The sequence below is a fragment of the Leucoraja erinacea genome, chromosome 8 (genome assembly GCF_028641065.1).
Source record: "Leucoraja erinacea ecotype New England chromosome 8, Leri_hhj_1, whole genome shotgun sequence".
NCBI lineage: Eukaryota > Metazoa > Chordata > Chondrichthyes > Rajiformes > Rajidae > Leucoraja > Leucoraja erinaceus.
Window position 1 is genome coordinate 56,183,308 of NC_073384.1, and position 14,085 is coordinate 56,197,392.

The 14,085-nt window shown below is 39.3% G+C and overlaps 1 protein-coding gene across 2 annotated transcripts in view; it reads right to left on the reverse strand.

Annotated features, from left to right (window-relative positions):
- The window catches only part of kcnk2a (potassium channel, subfamily K, member 2a), a 115,923-nt gene that overhangs the window by 1,585 nt on the left and 100,253 nt on the right, over nucleotides 1-14,085 (reverse strand). For both annotated transcript variants that reach the window (XM_055639742.1, XM_055639741.1), the window contains exons 5-6: nucleotides 8,648-8,834; nucleotides 5,796-5,938 (exon numbers count right to left, since the gene is read on the reverse strand). In XM_055639742.1, the coding sequence (XP_055495717.1) occupies nucleotides 5,796-5,938; nucleotides 8,648-8,834 (330 nt within the window). The remainder of the gene's footprint in view (nucleotides 1-5,795; nucleotides 5,939-8,647; nucleotides 8,835-14,085) is intronic.

Below are 14,085 nucleotides of genomic sequence, written 5' to 3' on the forward strand. Positions count from 1 at the left end.
CAGGAACAGCCCTCTATAAACAGGCTCTCCTGACTAGTTGCTCTCTTCCCCTCCTCCATTATACTTCCACACTTTTGGCTGGGGTCACATCTGCAGACCAACAGGTCCATGATCACGAAGGCAAGAAATCTCCAGAGACATTGAAGCTCCGAGGGTGATTCAAGTGAACTCCAGAGGAGGGCTTGCTCCTTGTATTCACACATGATTATCATAGTGTGACCTGCACTGTACAAAAGTAGATAGACACAAGATGCTGGAGTAAATCAGCAGGTCAGGCAGCATCTCTGGAGAAAAGGAATAGGTGACGTTTCGGGTCGAGAACCTTCTTCAGACTGAGAGTCAGGGGGGAGGAAAACTAGAGATAAAAAAAGGTACAAAGAAAAACGAATGAAAGGTATGAACATGACATATTTAAGCCAGCAACGATGATCAAGGAAATGTAGAGCCCACAATGGTCAATTGTTGGCTGTGTAGTAGGTGATAATGAGTAGATACAAACAGTCAAACGAAGCAGGACATCAGTGAAACTAGTAGGACAACAAGGTTGTGACAGGGAGGGAGAGCGAGGGAATGCAAGGGTATCTTGAAGTTAAAGAAATCACATTGATGCCACTCGATTGTAAACTATGCTGGATTGTAAAGCGAAATATGAGGTGCTCATAAATCAGTTGAGTGCCATTCAGAGACTATCGGCACTACTGTGTATGTACAGAGAACCACAGAGATTGAATCCCAGCCACAATTCATTCTCAACTATACACCACAGTTTAATCCCAGAACACTATTAAAAAAAATCTACAATTCCATTATAGTTCTGCCTGACAGTGGAGATCAAAACAAATATTTCCATAAAATAATTACTGAAGCATGAAGAACTTTGAGTACAGTTATTGCGGCTGAGGAATAAAATGTCTTTGAAAAAAAATCAAATTAATATGATAAAACTATTATGAAATGGGAAATTGAAGGCCTTACCACAGCCATAAGGGGTGGGGGTGAGAAGGGACGAGGGGCTTCATTCTGCAAAGTGATTTTAATGATTTGACATGCAAATGCACTGAGGAACTGAACAACAAATTCAGTTTAATTACAAAAATACAAAGAGCATCTAATGAAGATTTATGCTGCAATCTAATTTATTAATTGTATGCATTTCACAATATATCAGCAAAATGTTTGTCCTCAATATTTTGAACCGTACGCTATCATTCCATTGTTTTATTTCTGCCCAAAAACTCAGATAATTAATTCAAATTTATCACTATGCAATACGTGATGAATACTAATATTTTGCATAACATTTAAATAATTGACGCTCCACTGACACTGAAGTAGATTAACTGTCTTGTTCTTATCCTTCCTTAGCAACTGATAGGCAAATCAACAAAATCCTATAACTTTATGTAATATGGACACATAGAAATAGGTGATGAAAGAATAAGAAACGGACAACCTATCATGATAAAATGATAGGCGAAGATGAGAAAGTGCCCTAGGCAATTATTTCACCACTTAGCAGAGCGAGATGTCAGATTGATTGAAGACTACTTTTAAATGTCATGTTATGTTTTGTATGACAAACACCAAAAAAAGTAACAGAAATACACTGTACATGAGGAATAAATGCAATTAAAATTTAAAAAATGACTGCTCTTGTCACAGATCATGTGGGAATTTGTGGAAATGCTGACGTTACTTTAAGAATGACATTTAAAGTCAAGATGCCATTTTCAAATGTTAAAAAAAATTAAAGAATAGGCATTAGGTCAAGTGTGAAATCCACTCACATTTAAGATTCTGGCTTCGATTTCTCTGGTGTACTGGTTAATGAGATGATCAGGGGTCTAAAATGGCCACAGGCCAAGAAATTAAGGATAGCATTTGATTTCCACCAACTTTCAGGAGGAAACATAGGAGGAACTGGGAATGCCATGAAATTCACTGTTAAGCTACAGATGGAGATCCTAAAGAAGTGTTCCTTAATATTGAACAGTCAGAGTGGAGGGGGTCCAGCAATTGGGGAGAAAGTGAGAGTGGTCATTGATGATGGAGTGGCGAGAAAAGGATGTTGGGCAGGCTATGCTGAGGATGAAACTATTCCTAAGGCACCGCTGAAGCAATCTTGCTCCTCCCAGGCCCTGTGTTATTCTGAAATAAGTATTTACCCCATGGAACCTCTCTGTGAGTTTCGAGATTCCAGACATGAAGGAAACCCTTCCAACAAATTGGAGACACAAGTATCTGCAGACGCTGCTAGAATCTTGAGCAAAACAAAAAGTGCTGAAAAAACTCAGCGAGTCAGATAACATTTGTAGGTATGTTACATAATCTACCTGAATCGTGGCTGAGAATCTGCCCCATCCCGTGTGCGCGATTTTGGCGCTGTTTAGAGGGGGCGGGTTTAAAACGCGATTTTTACTAGGCTGTTGCAATCGAAAATGTTCAGCCTAGTAAATCATTAACGAAAAATCGCTGAAAGACCCCGTCGCAAAAGGTATTATTAGTTTTTATGGCCTTGTATAATAGTAATAGTAGTTTAAAAATCACTCTCTAAACCCGCGACCTCTCGCAGCCCCAGGGTTTTATAAAGCAAACAATTAAAGGTATGTACCTTATTTTTACATTAAAAGAGGCTTCTTAAGAACCCTGTATATAAAGTTTTCTATAGCGAGTAGCTAATTTTGGGCTCTTTATATCCCGCAGTATTTTTCTGGGCACTTGAGGGCACAAATCCACTGCAATGTGAACGTTCTAAACCAGCGCATTCACAGGATCCCACTAGAAAGCCGATTTAAAATGGACTTTAATTTACAGCAATTGAACACTAAATTCCTTCCATTTGGCCTATAAATTAATGTAAATGAGATTTTAAAATCATGTTTTATTGTGAATTATTTATGAATATTATTTGGACACTTGGGCTATTTAAAAACGTTAATCATTTATTAAGAAATGGATAGATGTTTAGATCTAGTAATTGAAGTTTGAAATTTGCTACACTTGGGTAACTAACTAATTATATGCTTTAATTTCAGATCATCCAAGTTAGATTATTTTATGTTTGTTTCAGAATGGTTCAATCTACGATAACTGAAAAATTCATTCAGTTCCCTTAATTTTTAAGAAGGTTATGGCCTTTTGACTGTCCATGATCACAGCTTTTTTGTTATGTCCATAGAAAATCAATAGGGAACAAGATGCTAATTTCCGAGTATGAAAACGGCCATAACTTTTAAAATACTTGAGATATGAAAGTGAATTAGGTGTCAAATTAAACTTATTTTTATGCTTTATCTGATGGGATAAATTACAGACTTGATTTTTTAAATCTCAAAATTTTGTAACATTGCTAACATTTGTGGAAGGAATAGACAGGCAACATTTCAGATTGGGACCCTTCTTTGGACTGGAGTCTGTGTTTTCTTTCAGGCAAATGCCAAGATGCATTGACAGAGGTGAATTTAAGCATTCAATCTGTAGAATCTATGATCTATAAGAATCAGGACTTTCTCTCTTGCTCTCTCTTGCCTGAAGAAGGGTCTCACCCCAAAACTTCAACCATTCCTGCTCTCTAGAGATGCTGCTTGTCCCGCTGAGTTACTCCTGTATTTTGTGGCTTTCTTCTGTGTAAACCAGCATCTGCAGTTCCTTCTTACACATTTTGTCTGCCTTAATTATTGATCACTTTACTTCCTGGTCTGAATTGTACTTTTCAAGCCCCACACTTTAACATAAGCAGCTATTTCACTGCATTACTGCTCTGTTGTAATTGCTGTATTTCAGAGGAAATATGACACTGACCCACTTTGGATGGAATTAGAGATTTTGAGGAGCACTATTGAAAGGCCACAATTATCCCTTTGATTATTGACAATGTCTGGCTCTCTTTCATGGTTGCCATATGTGAATCATGCCTTCTGCAATTAGGCTGTGATTTTTATCCGTAATACAACATAGCAAAACAAAACATTATTTGGAGGCATCGTAATGCTATATATATGTTAAATATTTAATTCCTTCTTTTCACCACTCAGAAAGTAAACGTCTTTCCGTCTACATCCGACAGGTTAATTGACTACGGTAATGTGAGAGTCATGAGAGAATCGAAAGGGGTACGGACGGACATCTGAAAGACAATAGGTTGCAGGTGCAAGAACACAGAAGACAGGGAATAGAACTTTGTTAGGAGCTTGCATGAATCTGTTGGAGCGAATGGTCACCGATGTCAGATATCCCGTAACCACAAATTCCAACTAAGCTACTGCGGAGGGTTCAGTGTAATAGAAACACAAAGTGAAATTATCCAACAAACATCCGATGAGCAGCTTCTTATGCTCTGCTTAAGTCAATAATAAGCAAATCAGAGGTCTGTTGCTTGAATAGTGAGAATCAATTCATAGGTGTTCGAAACACTTGCAGCATTCATGAGATCCAATTAAAAGATCAAGGCTGTATTTCGAATGAAACATTGAATTACACCTTGAACACCCAATGAATTACAAGGTGGGAATCGCCTGTATGAACCAAATAATCTATAATGTTATCTCTGCTCCACATGAGCATGCGTCGATTTTAATTATTTCTTCTATTATACTTCATTTCCTTTGCACTGTGCCCCAAACAGCTTCAAATTCTGCACACAGCAGAAAATTCCACATGATAACAATTTTTCTGTGTGCATTAAAAGAAGCACTTCCATTTTGGTTGAATTTCTTGGTGTTAAGCATTTGTGTATCTGTACTCAGCCACGGAAAAACAAACCGTTGACAAACAGCCCTATACCGTTCTTTCTTTCTAACATGCTCGTGCTATAAATGGATTAGTTTAATAAGAAGAACGTAAAATTAATAGCATGTCTTTTTGCAATTTCCATCTGAATGAAGTGAACACGATTTAGGCAACTCCCACCATATATCATCATAACAATATTCGAACAAAAGGAAGATTAAAGTAAGACATATTTTTATGTTTTGTTATTGCTGCTACAGGGGGGGGTTTTTAAAAACTTAAAGTCATACGTGACAAGATAATTGAATGGATTTGTATAAAATAATATTGTTTTTCATAGCAAAGGATTTGAGTATAGGAGCAGGGAGGTTCTACTGCAATTGTACAGGGACCACACCTGGAGTATTGCGTACAGTTTTGGTCTCCTAATCTGAGGAAAGACATTCTTGCCATAGAGGGAGTACAGAGAAGGTTCACCAGACTGATTCCTGGGATGTCAGGACTTTCATATGAAGAAAGGCTGGATAGACTCGGCTTGTACTCGTTAGAATTTAGAAGATTGAGGGGGGCTCTTATAGAAACTTACAAAATTCTAAAGGGGTTGGACAGGCTAGATGCAGGAAGATTGTTCCCGATGTTGGGGAAGTCCAGAACAAGGGGTCACAGTTTAAGGATAAAGGGGAAATCTTTTAGGACCGACATGAGGAAAACATTTTTCACACAGAGCGTGGTGAATCTCTGGAATTCTCTGCCACAGAAGGTAGTTGAGGCCAGTTCATTGGCTTTATTTAAGAGGGAGTTAGATGTGGCCCTTGTGGCTAAAGGGATCAGGGGCTATGGAGAGAAGGCAGGTACAGGGTACTGAGTTGGATGATCAGCCATGATCATATTGAATGGTGGTGCAGGCTCGAAGGGCCGAATGGCCTACTCCTGCATCCAATTTCTATGTTTCTATGTTTTTATGTAAATCAGCACCATGTGATTTTATTGGAAATTAAGTTTTTACTTCTGCCTTAATAATGATAATGGCATTAGCAGAATATGGTAGAGCATTTCAAATAACCCACCTCTTCCTGTGTCTTTTTTGATATGACATGAAGCCAATCTCCAATCATACTTAGCACTGCGGCAAAGTAGGCAAGTCCTACCAGGATCCAGAACCACACGGCAGGTTTGTACCAGTCGAGGTATTCTTTATCTGAACTCTCTCCTAAACAATATTAAAAGAATCAATGTAATTCAAGTTCAAATAGAACTGTAGCCTACAAATGTTATTTAGAATGCAACAAAACAACAGAAAAGAGAAGGTTACACAAGAAAGCTGGAGAAACTCAGCGGGTGCAGCAGCATCTATGGAGCGAAGGAAATAGGGAACGTTTCGGGCCGAAACCCTTCTTCAGACTGATCGGGGGCGGGGGTGGGTGGGGACAAGAAAGGGAAAAGGAGGAGTAGCCAGAAGGCTGGGGGATGGGAGGAGACAGCAGGGGGGCTGAGGAAGGGGAGGAGACAGCAAGGACTAACAAAATTGGGAGAATTCGATGTTCATGCCCCCGGGGTGCAGACTCCCCAAACGGAATATGAGGTGCTGTTCCTCCAATTTCCGGTGCTGCTCGCTGTGGCCATGGAGGAGACCCAGGACAGAGAGGTCGGAGGCGGAGTGGGAGGGGGAGTTGAAGTGCTGAGCCACCGGGAGGTCAGCTTGGTTATTGCGGACCGAGCGGAGGTGTTCGGCGAAACAGCAGATCTATATCGGTGAGACCAAGCGGAGGTTGGGCGATCGTTTCGCCGAACACCTCCGCTCGGTCCGCAATAACCAAGCTGACTTCCCGGTGGCTCAGCACTTCAACTCCCCCTCCCACTCCGCCTTCGACCTCTCTGTCCTGGGTCTCCTCCATGGCCACAGCGAGCAGCACCGGAAATTGGAGGAACAGCACCTCATATTCCGTTTGGGGAGTCTACACCCCCGGGGCATGAACATCGAATTCTCCCAATTCTGTTAGTCCTTGCTGTCTCCTCCCCTTCCTCAGCCCCCCTGCTGTCTCCTCCCATCCCCCAGCCTTCTGGCTACTCCTCCTTTTCCCTTTCTTGTCCCCACCCACCCCCGCCCCCGATCAGTCTGAAGAAGGGTTTCGGCCCGAAACGTTGCCTATTTCCTTCGCTCCATAGATGCTGCTGCACCCGCTGAGTTTCTCCAGCTTTCTTGTGTAACCACAGAAAAGAGAACATTGGCTCAAAAATACTTTTGCAAATGAGAGTTTAACTATATGGGTCATTTTATTCAGGCTGGGTGAGTAAAAGCTGCAATAACACTTCAATTGTTGGTCTGAGGAAAATTGCAGCATTGTATTGGCCTCAAAGGTTTATAGTAATGGCTGTTGCGAGCACTGAGACTTATATATTTACCTAGTCCAAGTCCTAACATGATGCTAATTGGCACTAAATTGATTGTCTTTCTTAGAGAGGGCAATTAGAAATATCACATTGCTAATATTGATTCTAATTTTCACAGTATCCCAATTGATTATGGATTGGGGACCGTAAGCGTTTTCAACTTCACAAGCTCAGAAGAAAGTATAATACCATGTTATATAGAACTGTAAAATGAAGGGAATATTCAAAGGGTTTTTATTAAGGATTTTAATAATATCTGAAATTGTGCAACTTGAGAGCCAAGGGATGGGATGGAAGGTAATGAATTATTTGGTGTAGTTAGGGGCAAGCAGCAACATTAAGGATGCATGTTAATTACAGACGTATGCTGAGAATTGGAAGCGAGTTCACCTCCAATACATTTATTGAGGGAAGCAACTGATAAAATGTAAACGCCAGTGTTATAGCGTTTTGACTACAGAGAAAATCCAGATTTAAAAAGAACAAAAGGTCACAATGAGGTAGTATGAGAGACTGGGACTATGCTCTTAGCTTACGAGGAACCTTTCAGTAGTCTGATAACAATGGGGAAGAAGCTGTACACAATTACAACAAGTGATACACCGAGAAAAATACCAGAGTGCAGAATATAGTTTGACAGCATTGTAATATTGCAATTGCAGAGAAAATGTCAAGCGTCCACAATGAGGTAGGTTGCAAGATCAGGACTACACCCTACAGGGCCTGTCCCACTTGGCCGTCATTTGCGCCTCACTTACGCCTCATATGTAAAATAGGTTGACGCAACGTTGCGCGCGACGTCGCTCGCAAATCACACGTCATTATGCCGTCTGGTGCACGTGACGTCATTAGAATACCCTGCAGCGCACGGCGATGCATGGTTACGCACGGTGATATAACCATACGTCACCATGCGATGCACGTGAGATGTCGGAACGCAGTCTGCGACGCCAATGCGTCAGCGTGCATGCGCGATACGTCACACAGGTGGCGTGCGAGGATTTTGTTAGGCACGAAATCTTGGAGTGCCGCGCGATACACACTCCACACCTCTCCACGCCGCTCCATGCGCCCGTCACGCGCTACCCACACGCTACCCGTGCGTCACAACGCATCGACCTATTTTACATATGACGCATAAGTGAGGCGCAAATGACGGCCAAGTGGGACAGGCCTTTACCTTACCACAACTAGCTGCAATTTCTGCAACCTGCATATTTTCTACTGCAAGAGACATTTTCAAGTCTCTCAAAAATGATGTCTGTTAGAAGAAAAAAACGGAGACCTGTATCTCCATTTGTCATCTTCCCCCATGAACGCCACCTGCCACCATAATATTGCATGTCGCTTAGTCACACAGAGGTTTCCCAGAGGTGGGAGTGAAGACTATGCTGGCCTTAATGTGGGAACAGAAAATATCACTCCACTGGACAAGTACAATTTTTTACATTGTGTGTTGGGACGCGTGACATTTGCCAGACCCTTAGATTCCCTTTGGCACTTACTTATTACTTCAGATAATTCTTACCTGCCACATAATCACCAAATCCAATTGTTGTCAAAGTGATCACTGCAAAATAGATGGACTCCATAGCTGTCCAACCTTCAATGTGTTTAAATATCATAGCAGGGATAACCACAAACAACACACATCCAAACAGTATGAACAAGCAAGTGGAGATTACACGGATTTTTGTTTGACTGATCTTCCATTTCTGCAAAATAAAAAAAATAAAAATTGAAAATATTTAATTACGTCCAGCCCTCTTGTTCATTCCTTGACATTGTTATCTCGACTGGAATAACAGATAGTATTCCTAAAACTTAAAATGGCATCATAAATGAGTATACATGTGCATGCGTGTGGTGACCAAAGGATCTGTTTCAGTGAAGTACAACTCTGTGTACATATATAACTCTAAACGTGCTGGATAGCACTCAACAAAAAACATTTCACTGTGACAATAAATAAACTAAATAAATAACTAAATGTCTCCACATCCACTAGCTTTGATGTCCTGTGTAGGAAAGAACTGCAGATGCCGATTTAAATTGAAAATAGACACAAAATGCTGGAGTAACTCAGTGCGACAGGCAGCATCTCTGGAGAGAAGGAATGGGTGACGTTTCGGGTTGAGACCCTTCTTCAGACTGATGTTAGGGGAATGGGCGGTACAGAGATACAAAGTAGTTGGATACAGTACGACTTGTTGGAGAACTGGGAAGAGGGAGGAGATGGAGAGAGAGGGAAAGCAAGGTCTATTTGAAGTTAGAGAAGTCAATGTTCATACCGCTGGGGCGCAAAGTACCCAATTGAAATACAGTATGAGGTGCTGTTTCTCCAATTTATGCTGGGCCTCACTCTGACAATGGAAGAGGCCCAGGCCAGAAAGGTCAGTGTGTGATGGGAGGGGGAGTTAAAGTGTTGAGCAACTGGGAGATCAGGTTTAGGCAGACCGAGCAGAGGTAATCAGCGAAACGATCGCCGAGCCTGTGCTTGGTCTTGCCAATACAGGAGTCCACACCTGGATCAGTGGATACAGTAGTTAAGGTTGGAGGAGGTGTGTGAACCTCCGTCTCACCTGAAAAGACTGTCAGGGTCCATGGATGGAGTCGATGGGGGGGGGGGGGGGAGGTATGGGTGACGTTTCGGGTCGAGACCCTTCTTCAGACTGATCTCATATGTCATATTTGATGTCATATTTGCCTCAGAAATATATTAGTAAGAGAATGAATGCAAAATTCTCCATTGTATCAATAAAACAATGACAAGTAAATGACACACAGGGATAAAGCAAATTCACTTTTGCATAGGTGGGAAGTTAGCTTTGGCAATTCCACTGTGCTGCTCTTAAGCATAAGGATCTGTTGGGTGTTCAGTTATTCTTAGCTTGGATTTAATGCATTTGTAAACAGAATATCAACATTTCACAGACACTATAATTCAAGGGTTTACTGACTGCTGTGCAATGCTGAGGACTATATCCGCACTCTGTATCTTCCCCTTTTCCTGATCCAATGCACTTGAATTTGACTTGATTGGATTCATGTATAGTATGATCTGATCTGTCCCTCGGCACTTATGGCAATAATAAATTTTAAACTTAAACATGCTAAAATGAAATAATTCCATCGATACGGTGCTGAAGTTTCTTATTGGAGTTTGTGCAATTCCCAAGGGCACTTAGAGGTGATCATCAGATTAAGGACGGCACCCATGTGCAATCGCGAGGAAATGTAAAGAAAATAAGTTAAGATTGAAAGTGGTGTGAATAAAATTTCTCTATACGCAGATGACGTATTAATTTACATTACAAAACCAGAAATTAGTATCCCAAACTTATTAAAGCTAATAAACCAATTCGGTGCACTTTCAGGATACAGAATAAATTGGAATAAAAGTGAAATTATGCCAATAAGGGAACATAACAAACAGATAATACAACAATTTCCATTTAAAGTAGTAAATGAAAAATTTAAATATCTAGGTATTTATGTAACTAAGATATATACATCATTATTTAAAGCAAATTTCCCCCCATTATTGAATAAACTACATAAGAATATCCAATACTGGAAAACACTACCTATTTCAATGGTTGGCAAAATTAATGCCATAAAAATGATTTTTTTACTGCAAATATTATACCTTTTTGAGACGATTCCGATATACCTGTCAAAAAACTTTTTTTTTAAATTGGACTCTATTGTTAATGATTTTATCTGGGATTATAAGAATCACAGGATAAACAAAAGACACCTGTGTAAATCAAAAAGTAATGGAGGCTTGGTTTTACCTAACTTTTTGTTTTATTTCTGTGCAGTTAATATTAAAAATATGAACTTTGGTTGGAAGAAATAGACCAGCAACCAGACTGGTTAAAAATGGAAAAGGAAGATTGTCTACCTTTTGATATTGGTTCGATATTATTTGCTACGTCTAAATTAAACAAAAAAATTTATAGGGAAAACCCTATAATATTTAGTGCTATAAGAATTTGGAAACAATTAAAAAAGACATTAAAATTAGATAACGTATCACTTTTTCTTCCAATTGTGAATAATCCTTTGTTTAAGCCTTCATGGTTAGACGGGGGTTTTGCACAATGGAAGAATTATGGAATTAAAAATATGGGACAACTTTACAAGGAAGGCACCTTTCTGACATTTCAGGAGTTGCAACAGACTTATGGACTTCGAGGAAATGATTATTTCAGATATCTTCAACTTAGAGATTATGTAAAATCGAATTCTCAAAATTTTCGAATTAGAAACTCAGAAATTCTTGATGAATGTTGGAACAAACATCCTAATACAGAAAAATTAATATCTTATATATATAATATATTATTAGACAGTGACATTCCTTCGACGGACTTACACAGACAAACATGGGAAAAAGAATTAAATCAAGTAATAACGAAAGACACTTGGGAAGAAAGTTTACAACACATACATCAGTGTTCACTAAACGCCAGACATTCTCTAATACAATTTAAAGTAATACATAGGTTACATTATTCAAAAACAAAATTACATAACATTTTTCAACATATCTCACCTATATGTGATAAATGTCAACATTTAGAAGCTACATTGTCGCATATGTTTGCAAACTGTACAAAAATTAAAAAATTCTGGGTAAATATTTTTAGTATAATATCTAAAGTAACCAACACACAATTGGAACCAAATCCAAAATTAATAATACTCAGAATATTAGAAGTAAATCAAACATTTAGAATAACACAAAGAAACTTTATTGATTATAGTTTAATAACAGGAAAAAAATTAATTCTAAAATTTTGGAAAGGCCCTACGGCCCCCACAATCAAAATGTGGATTATAGAAATGACGGAGACCTTAAACGTGGAAAGAATCAGATTTTCCCTGTTGGACAAACAGGAATTATTCGTTGGAACATGGTCTCCTTTTATTGATTACTTAAAGGGTCAGAATAGTTCAGCACAGGAACCTGACTAGCACTCGGGCTAAAGATTGGATGAAATGCTACACTCTGAAATGTACGAACATATCTCGAACGATGTTTTTTATTTTAATAAATTTTTCCATTCTTCTTTAACTATCTCTTTCCCCCTTTTTTTTCTTTTTTTTTTTTTTTTTTTTTTTTTTTTTTTTTTTTTTGTTTTTCTTTCCTTTCTTTTCTTCCTCTATTTCATCTATCTCTTTAGTTCTATCTAGTTTTTAAAAAAAATGAAGAAAAAGGCAAAAAGTATTGGAGACAATGTAATAATAACCGACAATATTATCAATTTAAAAATGTAAGACAGTAATGATGTAATAGATTATGTACCTATCTCCAATAAAAAATTTTTTCAAAAAAAAAAAGAGGAAAAAAAAAAAAAAAAAAAAAAAAAGAAAGTGGTGTGAAAATGACAGTGTGGAGGCAAAAAAAAGGCAAGTCTTAGTCAGATTGCAACCATACTATATCAGGTTTAGTTTAGAGATACAGCGTGGAAACAAGCCCTCCGGCCCACCGAGTCCATCGCTGACAAGCGATCCCTGCACATTAACACTATCCTATACATACTAGGGACAATTTACACATATACCAAGTATACAAACCCAAGCCAATTAATCTACAAACCTGTACGTCTTTGGAGTGTGGGAGGAAACCGAAGATCTCGGAGAAAACTCACGTGGTCACAGGGAGAACGTACAAACTACGTACAGACAGCAACCGTAGTCGGGATCGAACCCGCATCACCGGCAAGCGCTGTAAGGCAGCAACTCTGTCGCTGCGCCATAATGCTGCCTAGTAGATTTGTTAACTACTGATGATCACAGAATCGGTACAGCCTAAAATGGTGTTATTTAGCTCATTGACTGCTTGCTGCCTCACAATCCAGACAGTCCCATTCCTTTGTGCAATCCCTATAGCCATGTTTTTATTTTCCACTTAAAATTTCATTAAGATCCTTTTTTTTAATAACACATTTGAATCTACCCCCATTAGTCTCAGCAGTGCTTTCCCTGACAGTTCAGCGATTTTTCCCTCACGTCTCTTCTGATTCAGTTTGAATTTCTTATAGTCTAGCTCAAAGATCCTATAGCTGTGCTATTGATCTTTGGTCTAGCTCTTCTTGTTCTTCACCCTTTCTCACAATGGGAACTAATCTGTGGTTACACAAAAAAGCTGGAGAAACTCAGCGGGTGCAGCAGCATCTATGGAGCGAAGGAAATAGGCAACGTTTCGGGCCGAAACCCTTCTTCAGACCTGTGCTGATCTGTGCTGTATAGACCCTTCACGCCTCATTAACACATCCACTTTCCACCTCCTGTGTTTCAAGCACATCAACCAGTCCATCTACTAAAATAATAATAGAAAATAGTAGTGTTTAGGAAAGAACTGCACATGCTGAAAAATTGAAGGGAGACAAAAATGCTGGAGAAATTCAGCGGGTGAGGCAGCATCTACGGAGTGAAGGAATAGGTGATGTTTCGGGTTGAGACCCTTCTTCAGACTGAAGAGTTCTCGACCCGAAACGTCACCTATTCCTTCGCTCCATAGATGCTGCCTCACCCGCTGAGTTTCTCCAGCATTTTTGTCTACCTTAGAAAAAAGTAGAACCATTCTAGTAATTCTCCTATGCCTCCTCTCTAAAGTCTTCACATTTTTCTATCAGGTGATGTGTAGAATTGGAGACGATAGTCTAGTTGAAAGCAAACCAGTACTTATAAAATCTTTGTGCCTCCCTTTGCCATTTGCTTCAACGTTCTTTAATAATCTGTTCTGTGGTACCCGATCAAAAGACTTAGCAAAGATCCAATAGATCAATTATTTCACCAATGCCTATTTTGCTAGTTACAATCTCAAGAAACTCTTCAGAGATTTGTCACAAATTATTTCCCTTTCATAAAGCCATATTGACTCTGGCCAATGCCATTCACATTTGAAAGTGCTCTCTTATCACATGTTTAATAATCAATTCTATAATTTTCCCT